This window comes from Protomyctophum parallelum (assembly GCF_964188405.1).
Source record: "Protomyctophum parallelum genome assembly, chromosome: 3".
Taxonomy (NCBI): Eukaryota; Metazoa; Chordata; class Actinopteri; order Myctophiformes; family Myctophidae; genus Protomyctophum; species Protomyctophum parallelum.
In genome coordinates this window covers 16917296-16936321 of record NC_139698.1, presented here as the reverse complement: position 1 = coordinate 16936321, position 19026 = coordinate 16917296, and the positions used below count along the sequence as shown (strand labels likewise).

The following is a 19026-nucleotide window of genomic DNA, read 5'->3' as shown; positions in this document are numbered from 1 at the left end:
AACAATTTGCAAACGTCAAAGGCCAAGTGGCCTCACTTTCAGTAGAGGGCGCCAGTGCACAGGTTCATGTATTTGTTTAGTTGCATCCCCATAGGGTGATTTTAGATCGCCTCATATAAGAACTGTGTTTGAAAAATAAACATGTCACCCCGGCCGTTTCATTCATATGGATATGAAGAATCAACTGACTGAGAGAAAACGCTAATGTTACTGCAGTTACTACAGAGACACCTCCCTGACAATAACGCAGAGACAGCTTGTTTATTTTTGGACCACAACGCTTATAGTAGACGATATTAAGATCACCCCATGTTATTCTCCATGGAGAAATTACTTCCGCGAACCAGGGGAATCATCGGATGAGCGAGTTACGTCAGGACTTCGGTGCTCTATTCCAGGCCTGGTATACAGAGGTTGACACTAAGGTCTCAGATCGAGGCAGCGTGCCCATCAGGCAAGTACAGATCGTGTCCTACTTGCCCAAAGGTTATGCCCATTTGCCCAAAAAGTAAATTGCCCATCATGCAATGTTGGGTAAAATTTCTATTACCTTTCAATTTAACCCTTTTTTCCCCTCCTTTTTTTATTACTTTCTGAGGCTGTGCAATACAAAAATGTTATACCAGCTCAGTGGCCTTGTGGTTAGAGTGTCTGCCCTGAGACTGGGAGGTTGGGGTTCAATCCCCAGTTGGGTCATAACAAAGCCTTTAAACAATGGGACCCAGTGCCTCCCTGCTTGGCACTCAGCATCAAGGGTTGGAAGTCCCTGCGACATACTAGTGTCATGTCATCAGGGGGTATACTTGTACATCAAGCTGCCTCAAACTACAGGAGATAGTCTCATGGCAATGCAAGGCTACTTATTTACTACACGGCTATGAATATGACTATGGGTTAAGTGAAGCAACAGTGAAAACGGCACATTGTAGGTAAACAGTGCTCTCTCTGGCTCTCTGGCCACCTGGCCAAGTGCTCAGACAGATATCTCGTGTTGTGTTTATAGATAGTCATGTCAAACGAGCACTTGCCCGGGCCGGACAACCTGAAAGCAAACTGCGCCTGGCCCGAACTTGAATGATTATTTTTTATAATGAATTGCATTTTTATAGCGCTTTTCCAAGTACTCAAAGCGCTTCTTTACAATAGTTCAGTCTGGGAACTTCATATGGGAGGTGAAGCGGCGAACTGTCGACGCCAGCGTCCTCACTTCCCACATTCGCAAACCAATGGTGGCGAGCTCACACCGACCAACTCATTGTAGGCAAGGTGGGGTTTGGTGTCTTGCCCAAGGACACTTTGACATGTGGACAGGAGGACCCGGAATTCGAACCACCGACCCAGGGATCATTGGACGACCTGCTCTACCTCCTGAGCCACAGCCGGCCCAGGTTTTGTTTACCTGCCAGGGGCAGCTGAGAAGCCCTTAGTGTCAACACCACAGTAACACACATAGTAACTGACTGACCCTGTGCATTCTGGGCTTCAGCCATCAGTTTGTTGTGAGTGTTGAAGGCCAGCAGCAGAGCTTTCCTCCTGGCATCAGTCTGACAGAGAGAGAGAAAAAAAAGATAAAAAACATATGGTTCCCAACGTGACAAGCTAGAGCAGTGGTTCCCAAACCTTTTCATGTCAAGGACCCCCAAATTGACACTAAATAGCCCGCAGACCCACATTTGAAAAGATATATGCCAGGGACCCCAAGACTTTTATGGCTCTAGCAGAGATTTTCAACCCGTTTAATTTCAAGGACCCCCAGTTTGACATGCATTAGTCTACGGTCCCCCATTTAATAGCATTTCTATCTCTGAGACCCCCGATTTATATTGTAAAACCAATGCTAATTTAACTCTGAGAGTGTACAAATGGACCCTAACGGGTCCTAGAGGGTCCATTTGGTTCCAAATGATCATTTAGCTGAGTCCCCCCTGGAACTCCCTCAAGTACCCCTAGGGGTCCCCGGACCCCACTTTGGGGAACCACTGAGCTAGAGAATGTATGATAATGTTGAAATGCTTGATAAAGTAGTAGGGTATAGAGCGTCGCAGTCCCGCCCCCTTTCATGATGACGAGTGCCCCGGAAGAGAATTTCCGATACATTTTTCCCATAGACGTTTACTAATATATCAGCTATTTCACAGCCCGTGGCGAATACAAGGCTTCATTTGGTTAAAGTGGAGTGCCACAATTTATTTTCCCAGTTTTTCAGATGTGTCTACGAGGTGACAGTAGACACCCTGGAGTCGTTTATATGTGCAATGGTGTATTAACTTTGTATTTAGGGTTTCTTCCTGGAGGCTGAACCCTTGACAGTCAAACGGGCCAATGAAGTAATCAGTAATATAGTGACATGATCACACTATCAGCCCCTCCCCTAACCCCTCCCCCTTTATCATACAACTACAGCTGTGTGTGCGGCTTCAGTTCAGGTGGATCACCACCCATCACCACCCACCAGGCAAACCAGGCACACTTAATGAACTGGTGGGCGTGTGCACATAAAAGCATGGTTTTAACAAATACTGTACACTTTTGGAAAAAAGTTATATATATATAACTTATATTATAATAATACCTGATGATCATGTTTTAGGGTGGGAAAAAAAATATGGCACTCCATCTTTAATATTAAAACACTTACGGAGCAGGCGGGGTCCAGCATGGCGCGGCACCAGGCCACAGCCGGGGCGGTACAAGGCCTCATGGTCTCCGTCCTCCCGTGGTAGAACCTGCGGGTCATCGCTGTTTCGTAGCAGCTGCCGGGCCTATGATGAGACGAGAGGAAGACACACAAAAACCACCATTTTACTGCAGTGGATTTTCATATTGATAAGGCCCATTATGTAGTCCGGGAGCTAGACCCAGCCCTCATAGCAATTTTTGCTACCTTTTTTTCACTATTATTTCCTGTTAGCATATACCATGGGCCATCTCAAAATGAAGGGACCACTCCCAACTCGGGGCCGTTTGGTTTCAGGGGCCCAAAAACCCCTTTTTTGGTATATGTCTCTGGCGAAATTGTGTAAAGGCAAATAAAAAATCACTAAAATTACATAAATACACATGGAAGTGTGAAATTTGGCATGGAGTATCCTGACACATAGGGGTAAGTATCAGAATAGGATTTTGGGGCTATCTACCATTGTATTCTTAAATATGACCTACATCATCCTCAGAAACCCAAAAATATACACTGTCCACTTAACAAATAACAACAAAGATGGTTATTTTCCAGCACATTAGGGTGAATATAACTGCCTCACTTGTATATAGAAAACTTCCCATATCCTTAAGCTTCAATTTAAGCCCAAGATGACCTCTCTATCTTGAAGATTACTCTTTCTGTGGCCAAAATGCTGCACTATACCTCAAATCGGAGACATTTTCATTATCAGTCACTATAGCCTTCCAGAGTCCTAGAATGTAACAATAGGTTCACATGTTCTGCAACTACTGCTGTCTGAAGTTAGAAACATGAATACTACAGCAGGAACACAAATGCCTTTTATTATATTTATATTTATTTATTATATTATATGCACATAATAGCTTGTTTCAGTACATAGCCTATCAATAGTCACCCAAATCAATGTGCACCCAAATGTAACAGTGACCGAGTTAAAGACAAAGGGAGACACAACATAAAAATACTGTATGACAAGGGGGCATCAGATTCCTTGTTTTTCTTTTTCTTTCTTTTTTTCATAATTTATCAAAGAAATCAAAGAAAACAACAAAAACAACCACAACAAAATAATTGTTATACCACTGCATATTTTAAACCTTAAATTCACAACCCTTCCATATTGACAACTACTTTAGGTTTATTCATCATCAGATTCATCTTCCTCCTCCTCTTCATCATCAGAATCATTCATATGTGTATGAATTTCTTCTAGGTCATCCTCGTCTGTCCCCTCTTCAGACAACACATCAATGAGGGCTTTGGGGATGACGTCACCTTCAAACCATAGAGGCTCTAGTTTGCCATTTTCTGAGTTCAGATGAAACCCATGGTCAAGAGGTGATGGAATTTCTGGGTTATTCTCATGAGCCCTCTTCCAGATGCATACCTGCATTTGACATGCTGCCTCTTGCATGGTGGAAAAGTTGAAAGGTCAAGGGAGAGACCTGGTCGAAGCTCGAGGCTTGAGCCACACATTTTCTTCACCTTGATCTCTCTTGCCTCATCCACACGCTTCACTCGAGGACCAAAGCTATAGAGGCGACAGGTGAACTTTTCAACACCAGTTAGCACAAGCCCATCAAGTTCCCAACAGTTCCCCACTGCGGCAAAGATCTGAATGAACTTAGAATGCTGATTCAGAAGCTTGATGGGTCGCACCTTTCCTTTGCCTTTGAATGCAGAGGTGCAGTCAGCACCAGTGAAGGCATGCAAGGCCAGCAAAGCTGAAATATGCTCTTGTGAATAATCTTCAGCCAGCTGGTTGATGTTAATCAGCTTATCTCCCATGTCAAATATGACATCAACTGTGAAGGATTTGGCATAATAGAGGAGAATGAAGAAAATGTCAGAGTCTCTGGCTCTGACTCGGACAGTTTTGATGTGAGGCATTGTGCTTTGGATGTGATTGATGTAGATGATCACCCTCACATCAGTTTCTTCATGTGTTGAATTCAGGTAGAAGTGCTTTGGAAATCACTCCAGCTTGAGCTTCTATCCTGAAAGCTTGACCAGCCTCAATGAAGATGATGGGCCTTCGGAGTATCTCTTCCATCATATCTGGAGAGCTCCAGTGCTCGAGAATTAGATGTATGAGTGACTTCTTGTTGTCATCATTTGTGAGGAAACCTTTCCAATCTGCAGGTCGGCGAACATTCAGACCATTAACTATGTACCGCTCACCACAACCTCTGCGATCCCTCTCAGCTGATTTTGAGAAAGTGGAGCTCCCTTCTCCTGGTCAATGTGGTCTCATTGTAGATGGTAATGCCACATTCTATATGAGCAATGTGCCCCAGACAATGAAGACTATATCAGAGAGCATCTTCAAAAGTCAACCTACTGCTGCAGAAACAGTATTTAGTACTGACACTTATGTTGACCGACTTCATTCACCAAAATCAGCTGAGAGGGATCGCAGAGGTTGTGGTGAGCGGTACATAGTTAATGGTCTGAATGTTCGCCGACCTGCAGATTGGAAAGGTTTCCTCACAAATGATGACAACAAGAAGTCACTCATACATCTAATTCTCGAGCACTGGAGCTCTCCAGATATGATGGAAGAGATACTCCGAAGGCCCATCATCTTCATTGAGGCTGGTCAAGCTTTCAGGATAGAAGCTCAAGCTGGAGTGATTTCCAAAGCACTTCTACCTGATCTGAATTCAACACATGAAGAAACTGATGTGAGGGTGATCATCTACATCAATCACATCCAAAGCACAATGCCTCACATCAAAACTGTCCGAGTCAGAGCCAGAGACTCTGACATTTTCTTCATTCTCCTCTATTATGCCAAATCCTTCACAGTCGATGTCATATCTGACATGGGAGATAAGCTGATTAACATCAACCAGCTGGCTGAAGATTATTCACAAGAGCATATTTCAGCTTTGATGCCTTCACTGGTGCTGACTGCACCTCTGCATTCAAAGGCAAAGGAAAGGTGCGACCCATCAAGCTTCTGAATCAGCATTCTAAGTTCATTCAGATCTTTGCCGCAGTGGGGAACTCTTGGGAACTTGATGGGCTTGTGCTAACTGGTGTTGAAGAGTTCACCTGTCGCCTCTATAGCTTTGGTCCTCGAGTGAAGCGTGTGGATGAGGCAAGAGAGATCAAGGTGAAGAAAATGTGTGGCTCAAGCCTCGAGCTTCGACCAGGTCTCTCCCTTGACCTTTCAACTTTTCCACCATGCAAGAGGGTCCTCTTGCAGCATGTCAAAAGAGTTAACTTCCAGGTATGCATCTGGAAGAGGGCTCATGAGAATAACCCAGAAATTCCATCACCTCTTGACCATGGGTTTCATCTGAACTCAGAAAATGGCAAACTAGAGCCTCAATGGTTTGAAGGTGACGTCACCCCCAAAGCCCTCATTGATGTGTTGTCTGAAGAGGGGACAGACGAGGATGACCTAGAAGAAATTCATACACATATGAATGATTCTGATGATGAAGAGGAGGAGGAAGATGAATCTGATGATGAATAAACCTAAAGTAGTTGTCAATATGGAAGGGTTGTGAATTTAAGGTTTAAAATATGCAGTGGTATAACAATTATTTTGTTGTGGTTGTTTTTGTTGTTTTCTTTGATTTCTTTGATAAATTATGAAAAAAAGAAAGAAAAAGAAAAACAAGGAATCTGATGCCCCCTTGTCATACAGTATTTTTATGTTGTGTCTCCCTTTGTCTTTAACTCGGTCACTGTTACATTTGGGTGCACATTGATTTGGGTGACTATTGATAGGCTATGTACTGAAACAAGCTATTATGTGCATATAATATAATAAATAAATATAAATATAATAAAAGGCATTTGTGTTCCTGCTGTAGTATTCATGTTTCTAACTTCAGACAGCAGTAGTTGCAGAACATGTGAACCTATTGTTACATTCTAGGACTCTGGAAGGCTATAGTGACTGATAATGAAAATGTCTCCGATTTGAGGTATAGTGCAGCATTTTGGCCACAGAAAGAGTAATCTTCAAGATAGAGAGGTCATCTTGGGCTTAAATTGAAGCTTAAGGATATGGGAAGTTTTCTATATACAAGTGATGCAGTTATATTCACCCTAATGTGCTGGAAAATAACCATCTTTGTTGTTATTTGTTAAGCGGACAGTGTATATTTTTGTGTTTCTGAGGATGATGTAGGTCATATTTAAGAATACAATGGTAGATAGCCCCAAAATCCTATTCTGATACTTACCCCTATGTGTCAGGATACTCCATGCCAAATTTCACACTTCCATGTGTATTTATGTAATTTTAGTGATTTTTTATTTGCCTTTACACAATTTCGCCAGAGACATATACCAAAAAAGGGGTTTTTGGGCCCCTGAAACCAAACGGCCCCGAGTTGGGAGTGGTCCCTTCATTTTGAGATGGCCCATGGTATATGCTAACAGGAAATAATAGTGAAAAAAAGGTAGCAAAAATTGCTATGAGGGCTGGGTCTAGCTCCCGGACTAATGTATTTGGCATTTGAGCCACATGGACCAGCATTTGGATGAGATTTAAAGCTCAGTTTGTTGTCGTTGCATAAGATTTTCCATGCTGTATTGATGTTGGTACTGAGGAGGCAATCTTTGACATAAATACTAGAAACAATGAGAAAATTAAAGAATCGAAGCAAAGCTGTCTTTGTGGTTTTAATACGCAGAAATGTGCGCACACAATGGTGAAAGTTGCACACGGTATAAATCCGCTGCAAGTAACACTGCACAGAATGAGAGACAACACAGTTTTTTTTATCAGTCTCACAGAGTTTTTATCAGAACTGCTAGTTTCTGGCGCCGGGCAGTGCCCGTGACCTTGAGGCCCCAGATGCAGGAACTCAGCAACTGATACAGCTAGGCACCCAGTAATAAGTCTTATACAAACATTCACTTGACAACTACAATTGTCCAGTGCAGACATTTCTAACATTCATAGCAAAAATGCTCTGTCAGTCAATAAAAGTTGTTCACTCTTACATATAGACGGATTCGTGGAAGAGAGGTTACAGGTTATAAGTTTCATTAAACTAAAGTGACTTTGCAGGCACACTGTCAGTGGATGGAGAGATAATACAAATTATTCAAAATGTCTCTAATTTGTGTAGACTTCTAAATTAAGTAATGCAGATGTTTTAGTTGTAGTAGTTTAGTTTTTTTCTGAACACTGTAACGTATGAGAAGTAAAGAGCGAGAACTGTCTTTTGTTAAGTTTACTCTGTGTGCACTTCATGGTCACAAAGCATCACAGTTACAAAAAACCTTTATTTTTTTTACTGTGATGCAGAGAGAGGGAGAGGAAGGAGGAGGGATTGAGGGGTGCACGCACACACACACACACACACACACACACACACACACACGCACGCACACACACACACACACACACACACACACACACCCAAACACACACACACATACACACACACACACACACACACACACACACACACACACACAGAGTGGGGGTGGATAATAAGAAGCACTGTTCTGTCCAGTGTTAAGAGTTTATCCAGGAAGCAGAGCAGAGGACTGAGTCGAGACCACATATTGTTCAGCAAGTATAAAGTCACATCCCAGACGGTAAAAGCAGGAGATTAACCTTTAGGTGTTTTTTTAACAGAGAGATGTCGTCCGACAGCTTTTCCGCCGCTGCGTCAGAGGAGCAACAACAGCCAGAGATCTACCAGAGAGCCATGCTGAAGCAGCCGGTGATAAAGTTACACAGAATAAGTAAGTGCATGTTTTTATGTCCCCTGTACACTTTCATTTAATCTTCAACAGAAAGTCACATGTTGTCGGTGGACTAATGGAGTAATGCTTCCTTCCAGCACTAAATCAACTGTACATAAGCTGTGTGTGTGTGTGTGTGTGTGTGTGTGTGTGTGTGTGTGTGTGTGTGTGTGTGTGTATGTGTGTGTGTGTGTGTGTGTGTGTGTGTGCACGAGTGAGTGTGTGTGTGTGTGTGTGTGTGTGTGTGTGTGTGTGTGTGTGTGTGCAGAATTATGCAGAATTGAGTCCAGCCTTTTGGTCTGGCCCTCCACAATATTTCATTTGGCCCCTTGGGACCCGTGACCCCTGAACGCTGCATGATCTCACACGCGCACACACATGCACACACACACACACACACGCACACGCACACACACACACACACACACACACACACACACACACACACACACACACACAGAGAGATCCTGTAGAATCTTCAGACAAGGGGCCTGCACTACCGTACATGTCATGTATTCCATAGTAAGAAACATAATATCACACATACAGTAACTGTCATGCACTATGCTTCTAATACAGTTTATGGCCTGGTCATAAGTCTATAAATCACAGAGGTGTATTTGTTGCAAACAGCATTGAGCTAAAAACCCCATGGAGAGAAGCAATCATCACCTAATGGAAGACGGTAGACAAAGTGTAATGGGATTACATATTGTGGAATGTACATGGAGAGCTTGAATACAGTATACATAATGGACAATTCTCCATCAAAAGTCACCACAGATTTGGGGTGACTTCCTTTTTAAGGAAAGGATGAGACATTGGCTGATATCGTATCCCATGGAAAAGTTGATTTCTAAAATGAAAATATTGGCAAAAAGGCAAACAAAATAATTACTTGGTGTTCTATGAATCTGGGAAATAATCATGTGATAGCCGACACAACCTACTGAGAACTTTCTGAAGAGAAACCTAGTTCACATCACAAAAATAAAGGCTTCATTATACAAACATGGCCATAACTTTCTGACTTTGGACCACACACACACACACACACACACACCTTATCTACAATTGATTTAGTGCTTGGGAGGAATCCCCCCTGCCCCTCCCTCTCTCTCACTCTCTCTCTCTCTTGCATGCACACACACACACACACACACACACACACACACACACACACACACACAGGAAGGAGGGATCGAGGGGCCCCTCACACAGAGAGAGAGAGAGAGAGAGAGAGAGAGAGAGAGAGAGAGAGTTTAGCCAGGAAGCAGAGCAGAGGACTGAATCAAGACCATATACTGTTGTGGTATATGGAAATCACAATTCATTCATTCAATTGCTTAAATAACTGTACATAGTGTGACATTACTTTGTCTCTCAGCTGGGCAAACATGTAATGACAGAGGGTCCTTAGCAGGCTAGGAATCTCAGTGTAGCCCGTGGCCACTAACTTTATGACCCACAAACAAATGGTTGGGGGTTGTTTGCTATGTTAGGACATGCACCTACTGTGTTCCTAGCTCTGTGACTTCACCATTATTACCATATAGGGGGACAATGGGGGTGGGAAACTTGAGACTACCTTTGCATCTGTTCCCTTTGATGTCTCTGTATAAAATGTCTACTGAAATGTCTATCTGGTGTGTGTTAGTCCCAGGAGCCGTGAGGCTGCTGGAGGATCCATGGGGCCTGGCCCCATGGCTGTGAATGCTGTACTCTGAACTCTGACAATAAATTGGAACTCTGGAACAACTTTCATTTGCCTGTCGGTCGTCGACTCATTCTCCGTATCTTTGCCTGAGTATTTAGTCAAGTTTACGTATGTTTATGGGCTATATAGTAATATACTTTAGCTCATTTACTTCAAAGTTGTGCCGATCCCGTTTTGCGTTTGGTGCATTTTTTGCGTCAGGCGAGAGAACCAGGGGAATTTTTCAGTCTAATAGTATTTCGGCAATTTTTTGGATGAAGGAGGACGACGGTGCTGCGCACTGCAGTCGAACCGGTGGCGATTCAACACAATGGCGATGGCCTGCCCGGCGCGGTGGGGATGTTTTCATCAAAAGCAATTTGACAGGTCCTCTCAAATCTTGGGTGACTGGCTGGTGCCGTGTCATTAGTCAGAAGGTTCATTGTTCCGAAATTACTATCCCTATCTCTAACCCTAACCTAAACCTAACCGCAAGCACGGGAGCAAACCTAAACCTAACCGCAAGCACGGGAGCAGTGCATGTTCGGACTAACGGGACTTCGGATCTATGGGCAGTTTCCGACTGGCTGCCCGGCTAAATGGCCAATCTGTGCCTGGCAGTTGCTGTGGCTGCCCTGTATAAAAAAACAATACTGTAGTATTAAAAGAGAGTTTCGTGCTATAAGGCTTCATCACCTTTAGTTGCTATTTTTAGTCCTCATAGAAGTGGTCCAGTTGTTTCCCCTACCTTTACGGCTGTAAAGTGTGGGAGACTATTTAGCACTACAATCCAATTCCCCATTCAGGGCTTATGGTCGGGTAGGGGAACTAGTAATGCGTTTTTTCACAAAATAACAACTGGACTACTGGACTGTAAACCACTGCGACTAAAGGTGAGAAAACCTTCTAGCACTAAACTCTCCTGTTGCTGCATATCTTTCTATGTTTCCCCCCTAATCCCCCCCTCTCTCTCTCTCTCTCTCTCTCTCTATCTCTCTCTCCCCAAGATGTTTTTCCTGACGAACTACCACTGAAGAAACCCGTCTACATCAGAAACAGTCGACTCAAACAATGCCAGATAATTCATACAGGAGAGAAGCCTTACGCCTGTGACCAGTGTGGGAAAGGCTTCCGCCATATCAATGAGCTCAAAAGACACCAGATGATTCATACAGGAGAGAAGCCTTACGCCTGTGACACGTGTGGGGCCAGGTTCAGACAAAGTGGTAAACTCAAAGATCACCTGAGAATTCATACAGGAGAGAAGCCCTACGGCTGTGACCAGTGTGGGGCCAGGTTGAGCATGAGCAGTGGTCTAAAACAACACCAGATAATTCATACAGGAGAGAAGCCCTACGCCTGTGACCAGTGTGGGAAACGTTTCAGCCAGAGAGGTAATCTCAAAGATCACCAGACAGTGCATACAGGAGAGAAGCCCTACGCCTGTGACAAGTGTGGGACCAGGTTCCGCATGAGCAATATTCTCAAAAAACACCAGAGAATTCATACAGGAGAGAAGCCCTACTGCTGTGACCAGTGTGGCGCCAGGTTCAGCACGAGCAGTGGTCTAAAACAACACCAGATAATCCATACAGGAGAGAAGCCCTACGCCTGTGACCAGTGTGGGAAACGTTTCAGCCAGAGAGGTAATCTCAAAGATCACCAGACAGTGCATACAGGAGAGAAGCCCTACGCCTGTGACCAGTGTGGGACAAGGTTCCGCATGAGCAATATTCTCAAAAAACACCAGATAATTCATACAGGAGAGAGGCCCTATGCTTGTGACCAGTGTCGGAAACGGTTCAGACAGAGCAGTAATCTAAAAGAACACAAGAAAAGTCATACAGGAGAGAAGTCCTACGCCTGTAACCAGTGTGGGAAACAGTTCAGCAAGAAAAGTCATCTAAAATCTCACAAGAAAAGTCATACAGGAGAGAAGTCCTACGCCTGTAACCAGTGTGGGAAACAGTTCAGCAAGAAAAGTCATCTAAAATATCACCAGACAGTGCATACAGGAGAGAAGCCCTATGCCTGTGACCAGTGCGGGAAACGGTTCAGCCAGAGCAGTAGTCTCAAACTTCACAAGATAATTCACACAGGAGAGAAGCCCTATGCCTGTGACCAGTGTGGAGCTAGGTTCAACAGAAAAGGGTCTCTAAAGACTCACCAGAGAATTCATACAGGAGAGAAGCCCTACGCCTGTGACCAGTGTGGGAAACGGTTCAGCCAGAGACGTAGTCTCAAACTTCACAAGATAACTCATTGAGGACAGAAGACCTACCACAGACACATTTTGAGGGAAGAGCTTCTACAGTATGTAAAGTGCTTCCCTTTGCCGCTGATGCCCAAAGTGACATCTTAGCCCATAGCCCTCGCCCGACGACCTTACAGGCCTATGCAAATTTTCAATTAATGTAAATTAGAATGCTTCTAAATCCTGATAGTTGTCTATGTCAGTGGTTCTCAAACGTTTTCATGTCAAGGATCCCCAAAAATATATTTAATTGGCCGCCGACCCCCATCTGAAAATATGTTGTTCCAGGGACCCTGCAGAAGCACATATTTCCGTAAAAAATGTTCGCTCTGAACGAATATATATTCAAAGATTTGCATCGCCACATTTCCACGATTTAAAAAAAATAGCAGACCTACAAGCTCGTAGCACGGCACTCGGTGCCACGTTACGAGCTTGTAGATCTGCTATTTTTCAATAGCTAAAGTGTAACATATTAAAACACCAAAAGGGGTTCCCGCCCAGAATGGATTAAGAATAATCCTTTAAACATATAATCGCGTATCAAGCATTTATGGATGGTGAGAAGCGACCGGGGTCTTTTATTTCATGGCCTTTCTGTAGCCTACTACCGGGTCTTGCAGGGTTTTAAGACTCACACAGCTCGGTGGAAGAGATCACATGGTTTATTGTTTTTATGTAGCCAATTCTGATAATCTGACAGTCACGGAAGATCGAGTCAGTCTCTTTATGTGCTTATCTGAGTCAAGGTTTTGCTGATATCTTTTGAGAGTTTCAATTCTGCTAGACTTTTGGACTGGAGTCTCCATAAATTAAGCGAGGATGTCCACGTCAAACCTTACTGCACCAGTGTCCTTGACTCCTTGTATGCATCACCTTTGTGTGGACATAAGTTTAAAGTGTGTGTGTGTGTGTGTGTGTGTGTGTGTGTGTGTGTGTGTGTGTGTGTGTGTGTGTGTGTTCCTTCCAGCACACACTCGCACAAATAGTGTTGTATCCTGCCTTTATTTTATTTTTTCAAATGATTTGATTGGCACAAAATATTGTGTTTGTTGTCATGATTTGTCACGATCCGAGTTGGCTTTGTATTTGTGTTTCTTTATATGAATACTTTTTGAAAAGCCCATGTCGAAAATAAATGGAGAATCATTCCCTGGGCCACTCGTCGTTATGAAAGGGGGCGGGACTGCGACGCTCTATAGGAGGGGGCTCAAAAACAAGCAGGTGGTGTCCGGTACCTTCCGTGGATTGTGTAGTAGGTCAACTGCATGGCCAGCTGGACGAAGGTGTCCGGGTGGAGCTTCCTCCGTTTGATGTCGGCTTTTCCAAACGAGGTGAAGGCACGGCACACCACCTGGAGGTCCTGGGTCTGTACCACCACCACCACCACACAGACGACCACAAGCAGCGTTAATGTTGACACTATAGCCCTTTTGGGGTTATATGTACAGTATATATGTACAGTATATATTATATAAAATATATCTTTTTTGGGATGCTGCTATATAAATATTTGTAAATTGTATAAATAAGAAAACTTAGGTCAGGATGTAGAAGGCGTTTTTAGAATCGGCCTCAGTCCAAAACTGATTATTTTTGTATTAACCCATTTAGACCTGAGGACGATTTAAAAAAAGACTGACAGTTTTCTGAAAAACCCGTCTCTATGTCAGCGCCGGTGCTCAACCTTTTTCATGTCGAGGACCCCCAAGAATCATCCTTATTTGACCACAGACAAAGATTTGCACACAATTGTTCAATAGGTATAGTTTAAATAATGGTTAAAGTGGTTAAGCGACACAGATGTGTTCCCGTCCTACAAATAGCTTAATTACTTACCACTCATTTTCATTTACATTGAACTATGTCATTAGCTCTAGAACACTAAACACGGGTGATTATATCTTTGTAATCTTCATAATGTTGCTGATGTCTCAAGTGGGCGGGTCTTTCAGTGCCTTCACGATGCTCAGTGACATCATAGAAGGTAGGTTTGTTTCCTTGCTCACATCCCTGTTTTTTTTCTACACGAATTTTGCCCGTGTTAACCCATTCTGACCTGAGATCAGATTCATACGAGGTTTCCACTGGACACACACTGGTCTGATTAACCCATTCTGACCTGAGATCAGATTCTAAAAATGTCAGTCGTTCTTCGATTTTTCAAAAATAGCTCGTAGCGCGCCACTCTACTCTGTATAGGTGTAAAACGTGATGTTACTTTGGTGATCAGTGACATCACGTCGGTGTGTACTCTGTTGAACATTTTCAACATTCTTTAACAGCAGCAAAAATGGCTGATCTACAAGCTCACCACGTGTTGTGAGTCGTGACACAATTGACCAATTTAAATATGGCCGAATTAAAACAAAATATTGTAATAAAAAGAAAATACAAGAAGATAGTGTACTGGTACACGGTGTCTCTCACCGTGTCCAGGTAGTGTTGTTTGGCATGGCTGATGTCTCTCCTCGCCGCGTCGTCCACAGTGAACACCAACTCCTCCGGGAGCGCCATGGACCTCACCGTGTCTGTGCCCTACATGCACGCACACACACACACACACGCATGCACGCACACACGCACACACACACACACACACACACACACGTTTTTTTGTGAAAATAGGAGTGGGTGAACATTTAGCAGGGTCAGCGTCGTTATTTCGACGGGCGTGTTGGTCCCTTAGAGTATATATGAATAGAGAAGGCACCCAGAGGAAACCCTGAGGCGAAATGGACATAGTGGCCGAATGAAGTTAATGCAGCCTGGCCCCAAACACATGAACGCGCTGGTCCGTTGACTATCATTGTGCACGTTCATGACGGCAGCATGCTCGTGCGCGTTTGTGCGCGTTCGTGCACGTTCAACGGCAGCGCGTTCATGTGTTTGGGGCAAATCCATCCCAGAATGCAATCTGTTCCTACCCGGAAGGAGGAGTGAAATCGCCTCATGCGCTTTTGAGCAACTTAATGCAAGTGGATGGAAGGAGAACTCGGATATTCATATATACTCTAAGGTTGGTCCGACTCGCCCCATTCCAACCCGAGCCGACTCACCATCAGACCCGTTAGAGTTGTGACCCGATAGGCACCAGTGTTGATTTCGTCGACGAAAAATATGACGAAGAATAAGCCATCGACTACCTTTTTTCACTGACGAAAATAAAATGAAAACTAAGCCACGATAAATAAATAAAAAACTATGAGACTACATATATTGCCAATTTCGTCAACAAATAAAAACTGGACTAAAATGTTAGGAAGTGACTAGTGGACAAGAGATTCAGTACAAGTCATCTTACACTTGGTTGTACTGTATGCTCAAAATAGCCGACATATAAGCTCACAACATGTTGCAGCGCAATGTGTTGTTGTAGATGGGCTATTTTCAGCAAGTGTAAAATCAGACATTACGATGCCACCCACCACACACACACACACACACACACACACACACACACACACACACACACACACACACACACACACACACACACACACACACACACACACTGAACACGGCGGAGCGCACCCTACTCCACTGACTGACTGACGGCCCGTCTCACCCAATCACAAGCCGCGGCAACTCCTTCCAGCCCCTCCCACCCGGGGAGGAAAAGCTAAAAAGTCCCCCGACTTCCAGTTTGGGAACCACTGCTCTACACACCTACAAGTCACTTTGTCAAAATTAGCAGACTTACAAGCTCACGTGTCACAATGCAACACATTGTGTGTGAGCTTGTAGACCTGCTATTTCTTGCTAAATATTAATATTATTTTTTCCTCAGAATGCTGAGGGATTCAAAAAAGGGTTCATGTGTGTTGCAGTAACAGCAACAGAGCTAATTTCAATTGTCATTTGCTGTGTCCTGTTCACTGTTAACACATTGTATATTCTCTCTCGAATGCAGCTGAGAAAGTACACTGACAGCTCTTTTTTGCAACTATATATTGTACTTACAAATATGAACCCAACAGCATAATATCATATGCTGGATAATATCAACATTTTCCAGGTGCCTTAACCAGGTTTGCGAGCTTATCTGGGTACATATAGTATTTGAGCTGCAAAGCAAATGCCAAACTATTGTAACCTGTCTGGTTGTATGTACTGTATTTTCCCACCAGATGGTGCTGAAAACGGCAAAACTAACTTGGGCTACAGCTCACTACACAGAAACATACTGTTGTAGGTTTATTTGTTTACTCATGTCTACTCATACTCATGAGAAGTAACAATTACTGTAACACTTGCTATGCAGTCCATATCTATGAAGCATTATAAACATACCAATAATGTATTATAGTATGCTTACAACACGAGTAAATATAGTTATAATAACTAGAGCAATACTCATCATTTAAAATCACGATCACAACACATTATGAAGCTTATTATAATGACTTATAAGATCAAGTGTAAATGCCACCCCCCTCGCCCCTCCCCCCCCTGGTCTTAACACTAATATAATGGTGAATACAAGCTAATAGACCTCACCTTCCACGTTCCATCTGTTGCCTTCAGCTGCTGGTCCACATAGTAGCAAAGAGACACCAGCACCATGGCATCGTACGGTGCATGCTGCAACACAACACAACACACTACATTACCATTTACAATGTAGGCAATTAGCCAGACGCTCTTAATGCAGAGCGACTTACATTAAGCAAGAACAACACATGGTAATGCATCAAATTCATAGAAATGGTCAATCTTTGCTTATTCTTTTGCACTTAAAAATGTCTGAAAAAACACGCCCAAAATAGGCAAACATTTTAATTGTATACAGGTATATATATATTGTGGATTAATAAATCGGCCTAGATATTAAATAGGTTATTTCAGTCAGCGATCGCTCGCGTGCGCATGCATGCATGTGCGCATGCATTCACGTGCGCATGGCGCAGCGCTCCAGTAGTTCAAACACACACAGCTACAGCACTGCTGTACGCGAATGTATGTGTATGAGCAGTGTGCACGTACTGCAGGACACACGTCACAGCACTGTAGGAGGAATTATACACGCATACAACACACCATGTACTCACATCACAGTTGGATCCAAATGTACCGTTGGAGAAACACAGGCTGTTGTAGGACTTGTCTCCCCATCTGATGGTAGGATCACCCGTCATGGCCAGCTGCGTGATCTGCACGTTATACACAGTTAAACAAAGACACACAGAGCTCTTCTCTTAGAGAACTGTTCTCATGTCCCCCGCATTGACATCATATAGTACAGCTCTTGTGTGTTTCAGTACCCGTGTGCATGTGTGTGTGTGTGTGTGTGTGTGTGTGTGTGTGTGTGTGTGTGCAGCGTGCGTGAGTTTGCATTGTACGTGACACGTGACTATTGACTGGTGTGTGTGCGTGCGTGCACATTGTACGTGACTTGTGACTTGTAACTCGCGTGCGTGCGTGCGTGCGTGCTTCCGTGCGTGCGTGCGTGCTGTACCTGTGCATGCATGCGTGCGTGCGTGCGTGCATGCGTGCGTGCGTGCTGTACCTGTGCATGCGTGCGTGCGTGTGTGCTGTACCTGTGCATGCGTGCATGTGTGTGTGCGTGTTGTACCTGTGTGTAGTCCATTGGGGTGGCAGTCGGCTTGGACTCGTCCAGGCCGATGACAAACAGGCTGCTCTGAATGGTCTCCAGGTGGCTTTTATTGATCGGGTCAATACTGATCAGGTAATCTCTGGCCTGCAGAGACATGGAATAAATGAGTTGTTTCATGTCCCCCAAATGAATATGTCTTTGGTCTGCTGTTTTTTTAATAGCTAACATACAAATGGATAAAGTGGACAGCGAACAGTCCAGATTAGATAGATGAATGGATCATGTATTGTATGATGATTTGAGGTTATTTGAGGTAATGCAACAACAAAGTCCTGAACTATTCTGGGAAGATGATGATCAGAAGTTGGAGTGGATATTTAATAATGAAATATTTAGGACGGCACAGTTTGTTTCTATAGAGCCTGGAGTAGAAGACAATCTCAGCTCGTCAAGTAGGTCCATGTCTGCTCTCCTGTTACAGGCCCAATGGTGTATTTTATTTTATTTTATTTGTATAATTATTAAACCTGCCATGTAAGAACCTTACAGAAGTCTATTACTTTAGTATTCACTTGATCACGGTTTGTGAACTGTCATGTCGGTTTATTGTCATTGTTTATGTAAACTGTAAGTAAAAGTGTCCTGTAAGTCCATGTGGGCTGGGCTTCTTCGGGAAGCATGACACTTAAATAAAGAATCAACCAATCAATCAATCAATCAATCAATCATAATACGATGCGCTGCGTCGCTCTGTGAAACATTGACAACTTTCACACTTTCAAATGTGATCCTGTGCGTGAGGTATACGTACAGATGCTACAGATAGGTCATCATAATGTGCCCTACATCCTGAATGGGGTCACTCCAGTCAGCTACCATGGTTTTATCCTCGGCTTCGGGTTCTTGGAAATGCCCCCCAGCCACTGCGTTCGTTTTTTAGGTTTAGGTATAGTTTTACTGAGGTTAAGGTTAGGGTTAGGTTTAGGTATAGTTTTACTAAGGTTAAGGTTAGGGTTAGGTTTAGGTGTAAGCTGTCAATCACAGTGACTGGCCAGTCAGAGCGCACCCTCTACGCCACTCTGTACTCAACCCGAGGATAAAACCATGGTAGCCTC

General features: G+C 43.6%; 1 protein-coding gene across 1 annotated transcript in view; it reads right to left on the bottom strand.

The window, feature by feature from the left end:
- Window positions 1-19026, bottom strand: part of LOC310856812 (peroxisomal carnitine O-octanoyltransferase-like) — a 62659-nt gene that overhangs the window by 31056 nt on the left and 12577 nt on the right. Inside the window, exons 8-14 of the mRNA XM_083762303.1 lie at window positions 17930-18055; window positions 17406-17507; window positions 16855-16938; window positions 14785-14892; window positions 13593-13723; window positions 2639-2762; window positions 1466-1544 (exon numbers count right to left, since the gene is read on the bottom strand). Coding sequence (XP_083618429.1) covers window positions 1466-1544; window positions 2639-2762; window positions 13593-13723; window positions 14785-14892; window positions 16855-16938; window positions 17406-17507; window positions 17930-18055 — 754 coding nt within the window. The remainder of the gene's footprint in view (window positions 1-1465; window positions 1545-2638; window positions 2763-13592; window positions 13724-14784; window positions 14893-16854; window positions 16939-17405; window positions 17508-17929; window positions 18056-19026) is intronic.